Genomic DNA, 21,238 nt, shown 5'->3' with positions numbered 1-21,238 from the left:
ATGGACTGAGGATTCAAACCAACTGCTTATGGAAGTTTGGGAAAACAGCTAATCCTTTCCAGCACACTGTTCTGAGAACTGGAGCAGAGTGAGGTCATTGCCCAGTGAAATCCTGTCAGGCTTTCCCCTGACACTGATGGTTTATTCAGTAGCATTAATCACCTCCTGATCAATGACTGACTTCAAAGCAGGACACCCCCTTCACTAGAGGATCTCTAAGACCTCTGCCACCATTAACGCCTTTCACAGGGTTCTCCACTTTAAAAGGAGCAAACACAAGTTAGGAAGAGGCCAGTGCTGCAGCCCCATTTGAGGGGAAGAGCTGGGAAGGAAAGACAAGAGCCCTGACTCCCAGCTCTGCACTGCAGGTCAGCGTTTCTGAGGCTCAGCTCATGGCACAGGGAATAAACATCCAACCACCCAGCTTGGGTTACCCCCTGAGGATCCTCAAAGTGCTAAAAATAAATCTGAAAAATAAAAGCTCCTGCCTGGCGCACCAAAACACAACAGGCATCAAATTGCATTAGAATGTTTATATTGAGGAAAATTGCATCCTGCAAACTTAAATTATCTCTCTCCTCCCTCTCCCCTCCCACCTGCCATAGCCCATTTCCTATTATATTTTTCTAACAAACCAATAGATGCTTGAAATCATGGAAAGCCATAAAGAATTGGAATCAAATTAAGTCTACATTCTAACTGCATTAGGTGCTGTCAAGCATAGTTTACTCACTCTTCACAGTTCTATCTAGAGGCTAAACAATTTTGTACCCTTTCTCTACTAATCAAAACTGATTACTCTGATAATGGACCCCTGACGCTGAACACTTTATGAAGGTAAATTATGCCATATCGAACAGGAAGGGGAATGGAAAAATCACCCGGAGATAAATAGGCCTAAAGATGCATATATTGATCTCACACTCATTCCTTCTCTCTCTCTCAATGTCTCTATGGCTAAAGGTTCAATCAATACCCCCAGTGCTGTAATGCCATCCTTTACAATCCCATCATAACTGGCTGTTACCATCCTGTGCCCTCGGATTGGCTCGAGCTTTTTAGAGCTGAGATCTTTTGTTTCTTCCCTTCCCAGATCATGTTACTGAAGGGGCAGGTTAAACCCGGCCCCAGAGGTCTCTGAACCAGGACCTGCCTGCACACCAGGGCAAGGGAGGGCAGGGATGCTCAGCCACGAGCTGGAATGGCTGGGAAATTCAGCCAACAGTCTTCCAATTCATTCACCAAGGAATGCTCAAGTACAAGCAGATCTTATGCTTGGGCATGTTGATTTTTGGTTGTGAGAGACAATACACCTTCACTCTTCTGGATCTTCAAAACGCTTCCTGTCCCCAGAGAAAAGGATGGCTTTGCTTTACAAGGTTTGGAGGCTAGCAGAATAAGCTGCTCAAGGGAAAGAAATGCTCATTTGGTGCCTACCCACCATGAATTTCAATAATTCTGGACTGTTTTGGCAAAGGACAAAGAGCAGAACTGCTTCCCAACCCTGCTCACGCAAATTCCCAGCACAGTGCCCCAGTGGCCTCTCCTGGGGTAGATTTAGGGTTCTCAGAGATCAAGGTGTTACAGAGAGCACAGTGCACACCTCCAGAGGGGAGGGGAGTCAGGCAAAGGTCTGTGAGAGGTGTTGTTTTCACTGTGGAGAACTCGTATTTGGTCACCCCGGGCTGTGGCTGTACTGGTTTCCAAACCCCCTCCAGAGCTTCTGCTTGAGGCACCACTGGAACAAAGTTGTGTTACCCTGGGGTAGGAACCCCTCTGGTTTTGAGCCAGGCCCAGCATCTCCCTTCTCATCCAACTGTTTATTCACTGTATGAAGATGCTGTGTTTTCACAGAAACCAAGAGCATCCCAAAGGGTGGCACATCAGATGCTGGTTTCACTGCTGCCTCTCTGGGGCAGAGTCAGAGGTGCTGGGTTGTCTTGCAAAGGCCTCACCTTGCTGAGCTCAGTTCTGATCAACAGGGGAAGCCTCTGCTGCCAGAACAGCCCAAAATCCTCCACAGCCACAGAGGGCAATACAAGCATGAAATTCTCAACGATCACAGGTTAGGGCATGATATGAGCTTGTGCAGATATCAAGAAAGCTCTTCTTGGGAATCAGGTGGCAAAAAAAAACAGGTAGAAAAATAAGAACAAAACAGAAAAACTACATGAAAGCACACACTCCACAGAATAAAAAGGAGCCTTGATAAAATTCCTGAATTGCATCTATAAATGTTCCATAGGATTCCTTCACTGCACCTATAAATATTCCACATGTAACTCACATATGAGACAAGAGAGATTATAAATTGTTGGGATTTCTTGGGCCAAGATGTTTAAGCATCACCCAACACAAGAGGAAAGTTTGTTGCATCACATACAAATTCTACTACAGAAGGTACAAGCTGCTCTCTGCTACCTGGATGTGGCCAAAGAATTCCAGTCCCCCTTACTGATTCAGGGATTTAGACTGTTGCAGGTGTTTAAAGGCATCACAACAAACTTGATGAAACAAAATAAAAAGGCTCAATAAACAAGAGCCTGGTTGACCTGATACTGGGCTAAATCTTCTCTCTCAACCCATCCAGATTTCTCGTTTATGTGTCTCTCAGTGAAGTAGGAATTTATACCCCACTCTTCACCCTCACAAAACACCCTGTCCTGTCCCCACGCCTATGAATCTCCAGGAGGCCAAAATGCTTTGCACTTCACTAGAACAGGATCACTCACTCCAAATTACACCATAGGAAAGCACAGGGAGGATCCCTCTGGGAAGCCAGCAGGACCATTGTGGGAACTTCTTGATCAAGAGGAAAAAAAAGCAAGGAATGCTCTCAGAAGGCAGGTAAATGCATACACACAAAATAAAAAGATGCATCAGGGTTCAATTTCCCACCCATAATTACACCCAGCCTAGACAAGACCACGGAATATCCTAATAAAACCCTCATGCCTCACCAATTGAAGGGTTGTTTAAGATCTACATCTGCTGTTTGGATAAAGATTTCTGCCCTGAAAAGTCCAGGATTATCTTTGGCTCCAATAAGAGCAAGTTACTGTTTCAAACAGTTTGATTTGTTAAACTAACTCTTGGAACAATTGGGAGATTTTGCTTATCAAGGATGAGCACAGTAGCTTGGATCACAGTCTCAGGAGTCTTGCAACATCTCTTCAGGTCTCCTGGGGAAATGGCTTTCAGAACAATTGTGGGCTTATTGTGGAATATTTAAAAAATTAAAACATGAATAACTGGCACTTACAGGTCAAAGCAATCTTAAATCCCACCACAGTCCCCACCCAAGCCACCCACTTAGGCAAACAGCACACACCAGCAGCCAGGGCTGCTCCTGGATGCTCAGCCAGATCAATGTCCCCCCTCTCCAGGACGAGATCCCCATCCCACAAATCACTGCTCTCTTCCCCCTGCACCACCCCTTCCCTCTAGGCCTCCTCCATCGCTCATCCACTGGAAGAAAATGCAAAGAGTAATGATAATTAGACAAGTACAAATAGCAGGGTGGTGCTGGGGATGGTGCCTTCCCATAAATACCCAGCTGTTCCCATACCAATGAGCCTGACTGTGCTCACAGACACTCCAGGGCTGGCACAGCATCCTTTATCCCCCTTCTGGGGTGGCACTGCCCAGATCCTCGTGTCACCTCAGTTTCCCTTGGACTGGTTCTCCTCAGGAAGGAGAACTGGGAAAGGCTCCATGTGAGCAGCCCATCAGGAGGTGGCTCAGCTTTGAGAGGGGGTACAGGCACAGAGAAAGCAATTATGGGATGGACCCCGGGTCCAGAAGTGGGGGTGGGACAGCCACACTCTCACCTGCACTTCTCAACACCTGCAGACAAGCTAAGCCGGATGTCTAAGCTGCATGAAAAAGTGGGTGCTCAAAAGGAAAGGAAAAGTGCTTTGTTTTAAGAGCAGATGTGAGAAACCCCCTTTGGGATCCTGCTAGCAAGGTTAACAAGTCAACTTGAGGTATTTGGGGAAAAAAGCCTAGTGCAGGGCAGTGATGCTCTTTGGAGGGCAGCAGCACCCTCCTGCACCTGGGCTGCTCCAGGGTCATCTCCTTCATAATTTTCCCTGTCTGCCTGAGCATCTCACACCTGATTTCCTAGGAAATAAAATTATGAAATTTAACAGGCTCAGTGAGTATAGAACCCAACAGGGTGTGCAAGAAATACTTGTGCACCCCACAGTCACATGCCCAAGATCCCTGAGCTTTTAAAAATCTTGATCATTGCTCTGAACTTAGGTAGTGAAATCTGGTTGAAAGTCAACACCTGAAAACACCAATAGGAGCACAGTTTTACCTTTCTGAAGGGACAGACATGCAAAGGGTTGCAGTGGGGGTTTCCTCTTTTTCCCACTACGTGTTCCAACCTTCAAGGCTGGAAGACCCAACAGCTAAAGAAAAATCCCAAAACACCGGAGTACAGCTTACCAGTTTTTCTCTCAGGTGAAGGGATGGGGAAATGGGAGAGGAAGAAGTCAATCATTTTCTAAACCTTTACAAAAGTATTTCATGAACAAACTGTTGCTCCATTTTATACCCTGCAAAGGTAATCAATTTTTCTCCCCAAAGTTTTTATTTAAGGTTTTATTATGAGGCTTAGCAATCACACATTGATTTAATTTCTCTCTCTTTGCTGGCTGATCTGACCTTGCTGTATATAAAACACTCAACATCCCATTTAAATTTAATGCTTCCAATGGCAACCCTACCCATTAAAAAAAAAAAACAGAACAAAACCAGTCTTCTGTGTTTAGGGTCTTCAGCTAGGAATTTAAGGTGCAGTTGTTCCTACTATCATAGAAACCTGATGAATCCAGCAATTGCTTTAACCTCTCTTCCCTGCAGCTGAGGTACATAAATCCCTTCTCCTCTGTCAGCTTCCTTTGTGGACTCTTCCCCAAAAACACCTCCTTTGGGGGGACCTGCCCGTTCCTGTGCTGAAGTTATTCACAGCACACATGCTTTTAGGACACTACATCATCACCACAACAGGGATCTCATGTCTACTTTCAGTTAGCAAGTCAGTATTTATTTCATCTTCCTTTCCTGCTTCGCTGCACGAGGGAGGGGGGCAAAAGCCAGAGGAAAGACAGGAGCCAGGGGAAGTGATCTTTCAAAAGAGACTAACAAAAGGGTGGGGTTTTTCCTTTTCTTTCGCAAGGAGCTCTGTTTTCCCAGTATTCAACCACAATAAAGGCAGGTAAAAGTGCACGAAGAAAACAGTTCATGTGAACAGATAATGGTGCAAGTGCTGGGATAACTAAAATAGCTCAACAAAGCAGCCTAAACAGACCCTCTCCGTTGTTTCTGACTGGTTCAGAAACACTCCCCTTCCCTGAGACAGTAAGAACTGGAATAAAAAGGGCGCTTCAGCAATGAAGAGGTCAGGCAGAACATTTGGTTCTTAACTCACCTATTCCTAAAGTATGTGAAACAACAGAGATTTTGTTAGAAGATAAAAATAGTAAACAAAGGAGCTATTCTAATTCACTGGGTTTTCATTGTACAGATGCACATGCCCAAGAATTACTCACTCAAAATCCACATACCTGCAAGGGACTAGCTCGACCTGTGTGAAACCTTTAAATCAGATATTTCCCAGCAGAGAGCAACCACTCAGAACTTCACTCCTTAAAAACAGGGGAGGTGAAAAGACTCTCCTGATTCCTTTAATGCTAAGAAAAGAGGAGAGGAGGTTTCTTCTTGTTTAACATACATCATCAAGACCCAAAATAAAGTTATTCCATTCCCCCCTCTAGCCAAGAACACAGCGCCATTCATCTCTAATTGTACCTTACCCAGACAACACCTTAAAACACATTTACTTTCCCCACAACCACTTACCTCTCTTTTCACACTGTCCTCTCACCATAAAAAGTATTTTTGAAGTGTCTGGGAGTTGGAACAGTTGGACAGGTCCCAACACACAGCAGTGCACAAACACCCTCTCACCCAGCTCTGGGCAAGTTTTGGTTCACGAGGTGGTCAAGGATAGCTGCAGATTGTGCCTGAGCCGAGCTGACCTGAGCCTACCTCAAACAGGAGATGAGAGCATCAAATCCTCCAGGCACAATTTGAGATGTTTCAAGGGGGAGGAGGCAGGGAGCAAACTTCTGTTAATTTAATTATTGGTCCTATTTGAAATGCCTGTGTCCTGGGAGAGGCCTGCCCTTACTTGCCTCCCTCAGCCACGGGCAATTAGAGGAAATCAAGGAACACAAATCACCTGATCTTCTCTGTGTGAACCCATTCAGGGCTCGTGCTGTGGGGGGTGTTGAGGTACATGTGCACAGGTGTCAGCACCTCAGGTGACCAGACTGACCCATGTAAGCCTTGGGCCATGACCCAAAGCTCAGGTGGCTCCTGTAGGTGTCCTGATAGAGCTGCTGTCCCTCCCCAGCATCACAGGCTCCTCTTTTCTCTCCACACAAAATCCACTCAGTTTTCAAATAACACAGCAAACTTCATGCCTCTCCTCTGTGCCTCCCAACAAAGCTGCTCTGTCTCCTTTGCACTTAACAAGACAAAGAAGATGGTTAACAAGAACTTTTGCAGATATGTTTTATTTTTATTTTTAAGACCTTCGGAAGCCAACTCATCTGCTCTCATGGGCTTCTTGCTGATACGTCTCACTTTATTAGTGACTTTGGCCTTGAGTATCTCAGCTGTTTGATCAATACTGCAGGGGGTCAGTGATATTTTCTCACTTTTAGTGTCTCGCTGCCTTTAACTTTGTCACCTGATGAACAGCACTACCCCTGGAACGCTTATCTCGTATCGATTTTCTCCAGGCTCCTGCTGCATTTCCAGCTGTCCCACCATTTCCCTCCCTGTCACCACATGCCCATTTAATGTTAACTTATCCCCTTTCTCCCAGGCTTTTCATTCTTACAGGGCCTTTTGCCTCCCCCCTCTGCCCAACAGCAGATTGTCAAAAAAACAATTTCCTTTTTTCACTTGACTCATTGTTATCCTTCAGCCGTTCATTGTTTGTCAGCGGGTGCCCGTGCCTGGGCTGGGGAAAGGGGCTGAGTTGAAGCAGATGTTTCAAAGCCACCTGCACTCAACCTGGGCTGGAGGGCTCAGATTTACCACAGAAAGTTTGTCTCCCTCACCAGTAGAACTTTTCCTCTCAGCTCAGTAGCTCAGAAAGCAAAACAAGATTATTTTTGCACCGCGAGGTAGAACAAAGAGCACTGTTTAATACCTTCTAAATGATACCAATTTAAAGACCAAAGGTGGTTTTGGGGAACACTGGAAAGCAGAGCACTCCTCAGGGCGTGGGGTGTCTACTCCACTGTGCCTGGCCACAGGATGGAGAAGCCTCTCCAGCCACATCTCTGGAAGCAGGGAGATGGTTTCAAAACTACCAAGGTTCTTCCTGAAAAGAATCAACTCATTCCATGCTCAACATGTGAGAAATGTACCAGGTACAGGAAGAACCACTCCTGCAAACAGGCTCGTTTCCAGAGCTCTGGGCTTTCTGCCCTGTGCACTTCACCCAGCATTTGGTAATGGCATTTGTTAAGGGCAGAGTACTGTTCACATCTTCAGATGAGAGTGAGATAATCGTTTCTAGCAAGAGAACTGTAGAAATGTACCTCAATTTAGAAATAACTAAAAGCAAACCAAAGTAACTCATCTGGAAATAAAACCAAAAAATAAATCATAAGATCCAAACCGGTATTTCTGATTTTGCATTCCAACAGAAAATTAAAATGTAAAAGATGTTTCACCTGATACTTGCCATGTGAAAGTTCAGTTTATGAAGGAAAAAGAAAAAGAAGCAATGACTTACACAGTTCTATATTCAGTCACATAGGTGGGAGCCCACTGGTTTCAGCAGAGCAGATCTAACAGGTTTCTGTGTTGTTTCCCTGTCACCAACTCTGATCTTTAGCCTTTCAAAGTCCTGAGCTCAGGGCTGGAGAGATGGTGGAAGACAATTGCTTACCTTGTTCTACTTTTGTTGTACGTCGTTGGCTTGAATTGCTCCAGTTTTAGGCAAGTAGTACAGTAAATCTTAGGGAAACTATTCCACTGCCTGCATTAACATAGGAACAGTCCTCTGCAGTAATTAGCCCAACATTTTCCTGATTTATACCTTTTGAAATGTTTATTTTCAATGAACACACCACCCTTTAGCAGTTGAGTATCTTACCACGGGTTCAAAAGCTGCCAATGAAATCTGGGGCACTGAGCAGTGAGTGGGGTTGGATGGTCCCCACACCCAGGAATTACCAGAAGGGAGAATTTATCTGTAGCCCAGCCAGCTGAACCATCACTGAGGAAGCTGGGGGTCAAGGTGAAGGAGGTGATCACCACGCTGTTGGTGAAGCAGCAAGGCTGGCCAGAGCACGCAGGAGGGCCAGGGAACAGTTTTTATCAGTGAAGGGGTTCACAGAAGCTTGTTTCCCCACTGGGACTAGTGGGACAGGAATCACAGGCAAGCAGCACACTCTGCCCAGCAGCAAAAGCAGAGTCCCAGTGAGGGGAGCAAGAGTGCAATGCAAGAGCTGCTGACATCACCTCCCATCACTGCAAGGATGCTCCACAGATCCTGGCCTCCCAACTCCCTTCTAGAAAAGCCACCCAGCCCCAAAGGAAGTTATGGCTGGTCTCACCTTCTCCTATGCACCTGTGGTGGGTGAGGACAACACACACACCCAGGACTGCGGGGCAGCTTGTCCCTGTCCTGCTCATGGGAAGCTCCCAGACTCCTGGGGTCTTCCCGTGCCTTCCCCCGAGCCATCCCAGAGGATGGAGCCTCACAGCTGAAGGGCCACCACCAACACTGAGCCCTTCCCAGGGCAGCTTCACCCCTGCCCACTCCTCAGCGAGGAGCACAGCCCTGCACAGCCCTCTCAGTCCCTGCCATTAGACCCTGATTTAATGCCCATGTGCTCTTTTATTCATCTAACAAGTTTATTCCTTTGTCAGGTGCAGCCTCACGTCGGAGTGCTGTGCTGGGACAGGCACGGGGGGGATTTATTGCGCTAGCAGGTTTATTCCTACAGCAGCTATTCATTTATGCAGGCTCCCCTCTCCTGGCGTCCCTGTGCATAAGTGGAGGCAGGAGGCTCCTGCTCAGAGCGAGCCTGCATTGCCCTCCTGCGGCCAGCACCCGGCTCCCAGAGCCCGCACATTAATCATAGCAGCAGGAGTGTAAAATTCAATTTTACCTCTCCATTCATTCTGAGATGAGTTGAAGGCCGGCCTTGTACATATAAACCACACTTTACTTCATCAGAGCCCTGGTAACAAATGGAGTGTCTTCTTCGGGGAGTTTAACCATCAAAAAACACCGCGCCGTTTAATTCCACGCGTGCCGAGGGTCAAAGAAGGAGCTCTTGGCATCAGCAAATGCTTCAGCCCTCAGCTGCGCAGTAAACTATGTTTTAGAGATTGTTCCTCAATACGAAATGATCAGCCCATTTATCTGCTAAAGCAGCCTGTCTCTTTGTTCAGTCTCCCAATATTTTTTCCGCTGACCTGATCTGGACAATAAACCAAAGTCATCTTAAGATATTCACCATTCAATTTGTTACTTGAGTGCCTCTGGGCCTGGCTGGCCCTGCTGTCAGCATCCCAGGCTCCCCAGCCTCCACCGCAGTGCCTGTGCCAGGCACCCCTGGTCCTGGGACTGCACCAGCTCTGCCCAGCTCACAGGGCCAGGCTCCAGTCCCAGCTCCTGCCATGTCCCAAACCCCCAGCCAGGTGTTCTGCCCAGCATCCCTCTCACACCAAATGCACCCCAGCCCTTTTGGAAGGATTTGTGAAGCTGCTTTTGCAGAGGTGCAGCCCCAGTCCTTCCCCAGGGTGCTGTGATGCTGGTTCCCTTTTACAAGGGGGAGCTGATCTGTACTCAGGGGGTGCCCAGGGCCCCTCTTTGCACCCTGACCTCTCTCCTGGAGCTGGTGAGTTCCACCACTTGCAGCTGAAGAGGGCTCGGAAGTCCCACCATATTTTCAGTGAGCACATCTGGGCCATCATGCAGGGCAGGAATTTATCACTTATCTATCTCCTGCTATAGCTGGAATTGTAACTGTTTTGCAGCAGTGTGGTGCAGGAACTCACCATCCTTGCAGTTCTTTGCACACTTACTGACAAAGGCCAGTGGAATGGTACTGACTGTGTCCCTCTACCTCAGAAGGGGATGTAACTCATGCACAGCCAAATCCCTGCTGGCCATCAGCAGCTCACTGGTGTCTGAGTTCTGGGCTTCCACTTTTAGAACTGGTTTACCTCTCTCTACATCACTTTATGGGAGGCCTTTAGAAACTCAGTTCCACAAGAGGTTTCACAGTACCTCAAAGAGATGAGCTCCCACAGGCACTACCACCTCAAACTCTCTTTTCCCTGGCTGTCTCAGGTCTCAGTTAGAAAACTGGGTGTCATGCACCTTATCCTTTGGCATAGCAGTCCCTTCGCACTGCATGGAAGATTAGACACCTACACAAGGCTGTGGTGTCCACTGCAGGAGCCAGACACCCAAAAGTCAGCCCTCCCAGATCCCTGACTCATGCCCAGAGCCCTTTCATGTACGTAGCTGTAAACAACTAATGCAAGTTTACACTACAGTGGTGGAGGATTTAATCTTTAAAGATGTGAAAAGAGCTCCCAAATCACCGAACCATCCTGGCTGCAGAGACGAGATGCTGCCCAGAAAAGCTGCTCCTTATAATCATTAATTTTGATTCACTTGCCATTTTTCATGTGTTGCTCCATGAGCAGCTCCATATCATCTATTCAGCATCACATAAGCAGCAAGATTTTAACAGCAGCCTGCTGGCAGCAGGAGCTTTCTCAATGCTTCCCACCTTGGCTGTGCCATACCAACCCTTCAGCCAAAACAACACCGGCCTGCAGAAGCAAATGAGAGGGGCTGAAAGTCTCTAGAAGGGCATTTTCATCTCACTGCAAAGGCCCAGTGGGTTGGACTGGTGGGTGTGTGTGTGTGAAGCACAGCTTGGAGAGACACAGATGAAGAGCTGGGGAGTGGCAGACAGTGCCACAATCTTAATTTGTGGGTTTTTTCACTGAAATCTTTCATTAAAAACATTTTGATCTTTTTTTCCCAAGGGGGACTCTAAGCCTTTCTCCATGTTTTGAAGTTTCACCCTGCTTCTTTCACTTTTTTTTTTGAACAGAAAGGAAAGGGAAACAAGCTTCCTTTGCAGGTCTGCATCTTTCTGCAGTGGAAAAGCACAGTGAGGAGAGGTCTGTGGCAAAATACTTTCTTCCACTCAGCCAGAGAGAGTGAAGTGAGGAAAAAAGTGTGACTGAAATCAAGCACAGCATTTAAAGATCAGTCAGCACTGAGAAATATCAGATGTCAGCAATCTGCTCCTTCCAGTTTTAGAAAGAAGGGTTTTCTCTCAAACAGTCTCAGCCAGTTTTGGTGACAAAATTCCAAACACGCAAACCCACTTGCCAAAACCATTTTTGCCTTCCAGAAAGCATCGTGTTTGTGGTTGTCAATAAATCTGACAGACACTGCCATCTTCTACTGCTATAGGAGATAAAATTTCACCCGTATTTACACTTCAGTAAAATGAACTACAAGTGGATTTACCCAGAGAGAGACAAAGTCAACAGCAAAATTCACGTTCCAGTTCTTTCTGTTTCCAACCAAAAAGTCATTCCAGAATAAAATTCGGAGGGAGGAGGTGGATATACAATGTTTATCTACTAACTTTGGTAAAAATACACAGAACAGCCTGCTCCAAAGTTCTCTATAGTGCCTCTGGAGTTCTCGAAGGTGTTTTTCCCTGGAGAACCCACCTTGGGAAGACCTGTGATGGTGACAGGCACTGCGCCTTCCTCCTTGACTGTGCCCTGGGCAAAGCTCTGTCAGGCTCAGCTCCACCCTCCTCTCACTGCACCTGATGCAGGAATCCTGGCAAAGCCTAAAGCTCCTGTCTTGTCAGAAGTTATTGCTTGCTTGGGTACAAGGGCTCCTGGAAAGTTTCCAAACCCTAATGGGAACTTCACTCAAATGACTGAGTAGTGGGTTCCCACATATTTCAGCCTCCCCAGTCGCTGAGATTTCCTCCTACAATACATCTTCCCTCTGTATTCTGCTCCTCACACTCACAAGACAACCCTTAAATAGACTCAAGAGGACTTTGTGACAAAGGGACAAGAATTAGGAGGTGTCTGTGAAAAGCTTTTGGATGGAGAGCAGCAGGAGGACATTGAGCAGATCCAGAGCAGCAGCTGCTCTTACCAGCATGTACCAACCGCTGCTGCCATCATTCCCTGTTTAATGAGGAGTGCTTCCCACTTGGAGATCCTCACAAGCCTTCCTTGTGGTGCAGCACATCCTCAGGAGGTCTCCAGTGGTGCTTAAATTGAAAGGTGCAACAATGAATAACAGCAAGAGCACCAACACCCTCAGAGAAACCTGCACAGAGTGGGTGACACACTGCTCACCTGCTGCACATCCTGCTCACAACTTGGCACCAGTGGGGACACTTGGAGCAGGGCTTCATGAGGTTTGAATGGGGCCATTTGCCATTTGCAGGCATCACTTTAAATTAGCCTTTTCTGTATATGTTTTGTGGACAGGATGAGAAACAGACCATAACATAAGTTTTGGCAGCTGCTTGGAAAATCAGCGCTAGGGGATGTGGACACCTTACCAGCATCACCACGTGGGGACTCTTGGCCACACAAAGGAGCAGTGACAGCCTGGTTCCCCTCAGGGCAGCAAGAGAGACATGCCCTGCTGCCAACAAGAACACACACACATGCCACCATAACTGCCTCCTTCACTCTTGTGAGCCCCTGCAAGGCAGATCATGTGTCCAAACCCTGGGCTGACTCCCTGCCATGCTGGTGCTCAGACAGGCAAGCTGTGAAGGCAGGTTTTGTAACAGAGCCAGGAGTGAGCACCTCTGGAAACGCTCCAGTGCTGCAGGTTCCCTGCACACAGCTGCAGGAGGAATCACTTTCTGCTTCTTTATCTAAACCAAGAGGCTTAAAGGCTTCTCTGATCGATCCCTCACCACTGTAACATGCTGCTTTCCCATAAGTGTGATGCAAAGGGTTAAATCAGCACCAGCTGCAATTTAAAAAAAAAAAAAAAAAACAAAAACAAACAGATTTTGAGTAAGACAAGACACTTGTTCAGCCCTGCTGTGGTTCTGACACAACCCCCCTCCATGTGCCAGGCTGCCCAGCATCCCCAGGGAGCTGCAAAGAGCCTTCCTGGTATCCTGACTGCTCTGACAGCTCCTAATGGCCATCCCTATTTCACACTGTCCCAGCCTGTATTTACATCCAGAGCTGTCTCTGTGATCGATGCCTCCCACCAGCACTGCCCAGCCTGTGCCAGCACAGCAGCAGGGCCAGGCAGATCCTGCTCCCCGTGGCAGAACTAAGCATGATCCTGGCTCTTCCAGGTCCTAGCACATCCCAAAGGATCCCTTCCCCGCCCTGGCTGCAGCAGGATTTCTGCACAGCTTATGAAACCCTGGTATCTCACCAGACACCAAAGGGAGACCCAGCAGGACTTCCATAAAACCTGGCTCATGGAAGATGTTTCCTGACATCAAAACATTCCCTGTCTGATGGGATCCTCTCTCTGCCAACAGGCATCTGCAATAAACAATCTATTTCTCAGCCTGCAGGGAACCAAGAAGCTGTTGTGATTTGTTGGTCTCTGTCCTGCTCTCTCTCCTGTAAGTTTTCACTTTCCCAAGCCAAGTAGTACAGGATGGGAAGCCTACAGGGATCTGGTGGGTTATCCCTGGTCAGGTGAGAGACTTTGAAGGGAGCCTTGCAGGCAGAGGCTGCACAAGCAAAGCAGGACTCACCGCAGGGAAACCCACCCACTTCCAAGCATGTGTGGGAAGAGATCAGAAACGCCCCAAGGACAGGGAACATCCTCCTCTGACTGCTTCTCCCTCAGCTCTTCTCCCCCTCTGCCTCTCCCCGCAGCACTCAGCTTGGGAGGAGAGCACAGGGAGCAACCTTGGACCTGGGAAAGCAAGGAAACAGCAAGGGTGGGATGTGCAGCTGCATCCCAAACATCTCCCAGTTCCACAGTGAACTCATCATCAGGGATTTCCTTGAGAGGTGCTCCCAGCGCTCCTGTGCACTCCAGGAACTGCAAGGGAGAGTTCAAATAAATCTGAAAGACAAATTAAATGCATTTAGTTGTTTTAAATTCTGTTATTCCAGAAAGGAGAAAAGAGATTTTTTTTTTTCCCAGGCGATTTTTGATCACTCATAATTGGCAACACAGCCAAATACAACCCCTGCATCTCACAGCCTTGCACAACCACAGCCCTGCAAAAGCCAATTTTGGAATGGAGCAGGAAGGTACTCCTGCATCCTCTGAGACAAATCAAATATGCCATGTGGCCACAAACAAAACAGGGATTTTCTTTTTGTTTGGTTTGGGGTTTTGGGGGCTTTTTTGCACTAAACTGTTAATTTTGTTTATTACAATAGTGGCTAGAATCCAACACATCTCAAAAATTCCTTTGTAGTGAATATGAAGTGTGGAAAAACTGCCATTTTTTATGACTCAGTGTGTAAGTGGAAGAACCACTACAGAATTTACCGGTTGGGAATTTTGGGGGGTTTTTAGGGCATTTTGTTTGTTTGCTTTAGACCAGCAGGACATTCAGAACTCTAGGCTGTTCATTAATCTCTGCATTTCAAATATTGCCTTTATCCCACAGCCACCAACAGCTTTTTCCTTTACCCTTTCTCATCCCACTTATCGTTAAACTAATTAAATGTTAAAACTGAAGAATAAGGGAAACTTTTGAAGAATCGGCCAATTCGTTTTTCCCCAAGACACTTCTTGAAACCGGTGCCTGCCATCTACTGGCACTTTTCTCAAAATGCAGCCAGTTCTAAGCCAAAAAACCGATAAAACAGTTTTTCCACAAGCTACTGAACGTCCATCTTCCAACTCGTTTATTCCAAGCCCCAGCAGAGGCACTTACTCTAAATGCTGAGTTGTGGTGTCGACTTTCTTTGCCAATTGTTATTGTATGATCACTTGATTAACACTATTAAATTAGAGGAACAAACCTGGTTCCAAGCTGCTTTCAGTAAAATTGCCTGAGCCCAGTGACACCAGAATCCTGGGATGATCACAGTTATCCATGATGCTCCCAAAAGAAGGGATTCTGGAAGGCTCTCTGCTTCCCTGCTCTCTTCTCTCCCTCCTTCCCTACAACCAAGGCTCCCAACCTTTAATTACTTGTCTCTTTCTTCAGATCAACCAGGAAGAGTTGTGACTGTTACCCCATTCATTTATCAGAATTACTTTTAATCCACAAGATGGGAACTACATTTCAATGAATATTTTCTTGGCTGAACCTTTTTCCAGTTTAGCTTCATCTTCTTCTAGAGCTGCCAATTCTGAAGTCCTGAGTAGTAACCCTGACATCACTTTCTGAGGGCCTTGAGGAGTGCACCTTTTTTTTCCCCCCCAGTCATTGGATGTCAATTTATTTCTTAAGTAATCTGTCTCCTTGCCAGCAGTGGAATGACTTCTATTCCAAGCAGTATTTTGATTCAACAGGCTGATATTTTAACCTCATTCTCTAAAAGCCAGGGCTCAAAGCCTTAAGTGTTTCATAAACTCCTGACAACCATCTCCAAATGACTCCAACCTCCCCTACAAGAGCCTGTTTATGCAGCAAAGAGCCACCAACAAGGCAGTGACCCAGCTCCTTACACAAAACTATTTAAAGCAGAATGCTCTGTACAAATCCAGCAGGGAGCTGGAGGCCAAAGCTTTACAAAATAAAGAGATTGTCAGGGTTTTTAAAGTTTTCTGTCTTCAAACACTTCCAAAGGGCCCACATCTCTCATGTGAGCAGTGTTTTCTCTCTAAAGGTGTGACCTTAATCTGGATCCTAAAAACACTTATTCTTAGCCTGCATCTCTAGTATAAGGTCTGCCTGCTCTGTGTGTGGTGATACCTCAACAGTTTGTAAAACTGCTAAAAAGACAAGTCTCAATTTCTTTTTTTTTGTTGTTTATGAAGACCTTCTGCACTGATAGAAGTACGATGGCTTGCAGCATGTGGCAAAGCTTGCACACCCCTGGGTTCTGAACTCAGCAGGAATCACCAGCATTCTTAGAGGAAATTTTGCAGCTCTGCAGTCTGGTAAAAGAACATCTGGACAAGAGAGGTCTCCAGACCCACCTGAAATTCTCAGAGCTGGCAAATGCAGTGCCCACCCACTGGCAGCCCAGCCCAGCCCAGTCCAGCCCAGTCCAGCCCAGCCCAGCCCACCCAGCACTGGGACATCAACCCCTGCTCAGGCCAAAGTGATGCATTCCCAAGCTTCCTCAATTCAATGGTTTTATTTTTCCTAAGAATACTTCCAGAGGACAGAGAAACACAGACATATGACAAGTCTTCATATTCAGTTCTTTCTCCGATCCTTTAAGAGAAAAACAACCGGCAAATTGAATCTTTTCAGTGAGTTCCAACACTGCTCTCAGCTCTGCCTAGGAGACAGTCCCTGCCCCGAGGAGCTTCCACTCTAAGAGAGTAATACAAAGGTGAGGGTCACAGGGACAAGAACGAGGAAGGTGACACAGTTTTCATGCTGCTGGTGCCATTCCTGGAGACTGGTACATGTGTTTGTGCTGGCAGTCAGGATGGACACACTGAGGAGACCACACAGTGCACCCGGCACAGCGTGTTCTCTCTGCAGGTATTTGGAAGGGACAAGGTAAAGAGGATCTCAAGAAAGTTTTCAAGGCAGTCCTGTGATGAGGAAGGCATTTGTTCTATGTAGAAATTTTTGCCTATTTACATACTTTTTTTTTTTAAGAAGAAAATAAAATAGTTAATATGCCAAAAAAACATTCTTCAAATAGGCTGAATGACAAAAATAAAATTTTCAGGCAATGGCTTTCTAAAATAAATATCAATAGGTAAAAATGGAAAATGGAAATAAATAAATACATGTATCCAAGCTATCTTGTTAAAACACAAACAAGCATAATTCCTTATTGAAAAAGTAGCCATGGAATCCTGATTAAAGCAGCGACTGTTCAGAGCATCCTTCTCCTCAGTAACAGAGAAAAATGAGTCCCAAGCAGTAAAGAACAGATTTGTAATAAAAGAAATATAAAGGACTGTGTTCTTTATAGGAAAGTACAGAACACTTCCCTGTTTGCTGATCAACAGAGGCTAAAAATCAGTGTTCCATGATGCACCCCAGATGAAATTCACTGGCATTTCCAAGCAGTGGAAGGTTAACATTTTTTCTCTCATAGGATAAAAAAGAAAAGTAAAGCCCCATCTGTGATTGATTGTGAACACACGTGTTTAGTCCCCTGATTGAGCAGAGAATTAATCCATCTTAAAAATACTGAGCTGCTCTTTGTCCCCCTCCCCAAACAGCAACTCCCACGTACAGAACCAGACATTTCAGTACACAGGGACTGCTCAGCACAGCGAGCTGGGCCAGCTCGACCTTGGGCAGGACACTTTCACTGCTTGGGAGCACAAGCTGCACCAGTTTGGGATGGTCCAACACGAGATCAATGTTTCCATGGCAGCACCTTGCATTTCAAGGGTAGTTAATTGCCCTGAGCTCCTACTGGCAGGAGCCAGGCTCAGTTTGGCCGGTGTAAGTCACAGTGCTCTGGGTGACAGGAGGCAGGGTACCCTACTCCCCACACTCATAAGGCAGTACCGCTCCAGGAAATCTGTTTCTTTCTTGAAGGTTTCAGGTTTTTTGTGGTCCTGTATGTCCTCTTACTTTTTAAGTTGTTTTTCTACCTATTTAAAAGGAGCAACATGCCCAGATTAACAACAGAGGTCAAGTAGGCAAAGATTAAAATGTCCACAATGCAAGCTCTAGGTTTACAATGTACTGGTCATGCATAAACCCCTACAGATCCTGGCAGGCATTTAAACATTTAGGTTGATGGAAGATCAAATTGCTAATGAACTGACTGCTGAATGGACTGTAGCCAGCTTGAAATCACTGGTAGGTTCTGCTTCTGATGTCACAACAACTGAAGTCATGTCAGTGGTCATCTACTTTAGCCCTTTTTGCTTTCAAGGAAAGATGCTGCAAGAAAAGAAAATAACAGAAAAACTGCTTAGCAGACACACCAAATTTAGAAAAAAAATCAACTACAATGCTTTCAGTCCTTAATCACAACTCAAATAAATTCTAACATAAATATCCACACCCATTCAAGCTCTGCTAGCTACTGACACAACTAAAATAAACCCATTAAATAAGAACCCACATGTACCCCAAAGTGATATTCTAGGTTGGTATAAAATAACAACTTCTGCACTAACTGCCAGCACAGGAACAATTTCCCACTGGAAGCAATTTTCCAAGTGTAAAAATGCACAGAAAGATGTGCTCCCAACAATACACCTGCAAAAAACACGAGGAGAATGTACGTGAAGGATGAGATTTTAACAACTGTATTAATCCTGAAGTTGCACTGGATCTTTGGAACCTCTGTGCTCTTAAAGGCCTACAAAAATGTGGGATGAAAATATGAAGGGAGTTCTGCAAAATTTGGAATGAGAAATAACTGACAAAGATCAAGCTGTAGGAGAACATTTTTTAGCACAGAGGCCTGTTCAGTGGTAATTTGTTTCTAACTTGACACAGAAATAAAACCTTTATTATTTCAGGAATCTCTTCCTAGCACAAAGATGTATCCTTCAGTAGAAAAAGGGTCTGAATATCTATAAATTAGCATACACCTGTTTGATTTGCAATGGTTCACTTATTCACATTTCACATATATGACTAGAAGTTTTATACAAGAGAAATATTTCTGATTTTCAAACATTTTATTAGGACACGCTAGCCTTTTGGCTGATATGGATAACTGACCAGGCTGGAAAAGAGAATTTTCCTCAAAACCAGCACCATCCTTCAGAGCTTCCATTTATTTTAGGATGAAAGCAATGATTAGGTCATGCTGCAAACTGAGTTCACTTGATCGAATCAAAAGCATGGCAACAGTAAAAATTAGGTTTTGATATAATTTCATAGATTACCTACAACAGCAGTAGCACTACCCTGAAAAACATGTTCCCTCAGTCAGGTAGGCAGCACAATTCAAGACAAGTCTTGTTTGCTACCACCTACCTAAAGGAAAACCTCATCCCAAACTTCAGCCCATGGAGAGGTCACAATGAGATTTTGTGTGGGTGCAGGATGTTAAATGTAAATTACATGACAACATGTAAATATGTGAGTCAAAGGACTAATTATTGCAGGAACAGATTTGATACAACATTGGCTCAGCTCCTTTTTACACCATGTCTGCAGATCATCTCCCAGCAGCTGAAGGCTCAGGGGTCTGCCCCACAGGATCATCACTGCCTTTGTTAAATGTCTTATAGGAAAAAGGCAGAAAATATTCAGATACTTAGTAAGTCCATTTATAGATGGGAATTGTCTGGGTAATTGAGATGAATTATCCAAAATCAGCATAAAAAACCCTTCTCTCAAGTCGGTCACATGAACAAATGCCAGACTGTTGGGAACTGTAACCACAGAGTTGTCCTAAGGTGCTCCATGCACCACAGGATTCTCTACTCTGACAAAACCCCAAGGAAGTGAAAGAAAACAAATCAGATTCTCCAAAAAGTCAAATAGTGTAGCAGATATATAAACTGGAAACAGACCACCTTTTTCACTGATATGGTCTGATATGCAAATGCATTTTCTCACTCTGATTTTGGAAATATTTCATTAGTTTAGAATATAAAGCTCAGTAGTTATTAATGTCCCGTGGGAAATTCAAACACAAGATCAATTTGGTAATCTGTACAGTATTTATAGGCTATGTGGTACCAACAGCTGCAGCAGAACTAACATTTAGATAATATTTCATACCAATTCAGTTCTCAGAATGTCCAGTCAGTAATCTGGATTGACAGATTCACATGGGACAGAGTCAATAAAGGTTGGTGACAGCTGTTAAATGATACTTGTAAATAAAAGGTATCTGTAGCACACACAGCAATTTGCAATAAAGGTTTGCACAAACAGCAGCTGTTCTTTGTCACTACACATTTGAACAGATCAGAACTGATTTTTCTGCAGTAAACATAATTAATACTCAAAAAAAGGCTCAGGATTTTCACAAAGACTTGCAAAGTGTGACCACTGCCAACCTACAGCGTTGCTCAAGGGAGTGCCACCAAGTGCCTATATTCAAATGTAGAATGGCTGAAGGCTTCATTTCATGATACAATGGAAAATGCAACTTTACCAGCAAATGGATCTCATTTTGTAACTCTGAGATCCACTGGCTGGCTAATAGGGAAAAACCTTTCATGCATCAACTTACTATCCTCTTCCTTCATATTAAAACCACTACAGCTTCATTTCTGTCCCATTAGACCACACCAAAACATAAACCTTTAGAAAGTTCAGATACAAGAGCTGCTCATGCAGCAATGGTACCGTTTGGCCTTTTTGCCGATTCCGTACCGTTCCTTGCTGGTAAAAGTGAGGTGCCAGTTCCAAGAGCCAGGAGGATTCAACAGCTGTCACATCTCTCATGTAATATTTAGCAGTCTGTATGACTTCATTGTAAACTACCCTGAGAGAAAGGAGACAAAAATGAACAGTGTTTGCTGTAAAGCAAAGAGGGAGAGCTATTAACAGCACATTTAGACCATTTCACACACATGCTGCGAGAGCTGGCACTTACAGAGGGACAAGAGAGTTTTAAGCTGTAATTCAGCCTCTTGCCTCTTTCTCTCTGGTTGGTCAGAGTTCTCTACATTAAGACAATCTTTAGAATGACATGAAAACAACTTCCCATACTACCAGACCATATGGATGCAGGTATACATGAAAGAATGGCTTTTATAATAGGGTCTAGGGGGACTCGCAAGTGATGCTTTGGAAGACAGAATATGAGTTACTCTGTGATATCATAAGGAAAGATGTCCAAAGCACCAAAACCCTGGACCCACAACAAGGAGGGCACAAACCCCAGCAGGACTATCCCTGGCGCCAGTCTGCAGACAAGTAAGATAAGCATCAGAGGAAGAAATCAGCTTTAACTCCTGCCAGAACATCTCCTGGGAAGAGATTTAGGAACAGCCCACCATGTGGACTCATCCTCACTGCCAGCACAGTAAGGTTGCCAGCATGGGCAACCTATTTCTGAGGTCACCTTCAGCAGGGAAGGTAATTTTCCCCAAGGAAGTGCAAGCCCCTGCACTGAA

General features: G+C 45.3%; 1 protein-coding gene and 1 long non-coding RNA gene across 8 annotated transcripts in view; both read right to left on the bottom strand.

The window, feature by feature from the left end:
* LOC138121003 (uncharacterized) overlaps positions 1-6,114 on the bottom strand; it is a 75,077-nt gene extending 68,963 nt beyond the window's left edge. For all 6 annotated transcript variants that reach the window (XR_011156031.1, XR_011156030.1, XR_011156029.1 and 3 more), the window contains exons 1-2: positions 5,869-6,114; positions 5,574-5,699 (exon numbers count right to left, since the gene is read on the bottom strand). This is a non-coding gene — a long non-coding RNA (uncharacterized lncRNA). The remainder of the gene's footprint in view (positions 1-5,573; positions 5,700-5,868) is intronic.
* A 10,229-nt stretch (positions 6,115-16,343) lies between these two features.
* Positions 16,344-21,238, bottom strand: part of DHX35 (DEAH-box helicase 35) — a 28,715-nt gene continuing 23,820 nt past the window's right edge. The window contains exons 21-22 of one of the 2 annotated variants that reach the window (XM_069034310.1): positions 20,466-20,604; positions 16,344-18,089 (exon numbers count right to left, since the gene is read on the bottom strand). In XM_069034310.1, coding sequence (XP_068890411.1) covers positions 18,045-18,089; positions 20,466-20,604 — 184 coding nt within the window. In that variant the 3' untranslated portion in view covers positions 16,344-18,044. The remainder of the gene's footprint in view (positions 18,090-20,465; positions 20,605-21,238) is intronic. The other variant, XM_069034312.1, reaches the window with a different exon arrangement.

This window comes from Aphelocoma coerulescens, chromosome 20, assembly GCF_041296385.1.
Source record: "Aphelocoma coerulescens isolate FSJ_1873_10779 chromosome 20, UR_Acoe_1.0, whole genome shotgun sequence".
Lineage (NCBI taxonomy): Eukaryota > Metazoa > Chordata > Aves > Passeriformes > Corvidae > Aphelocoma > Aphelocoma coerulescens.
Note: the sequence above shows the minus strand (reverse complement) of the source record. Positions and strands in the feature narration are given on the sequence as shown.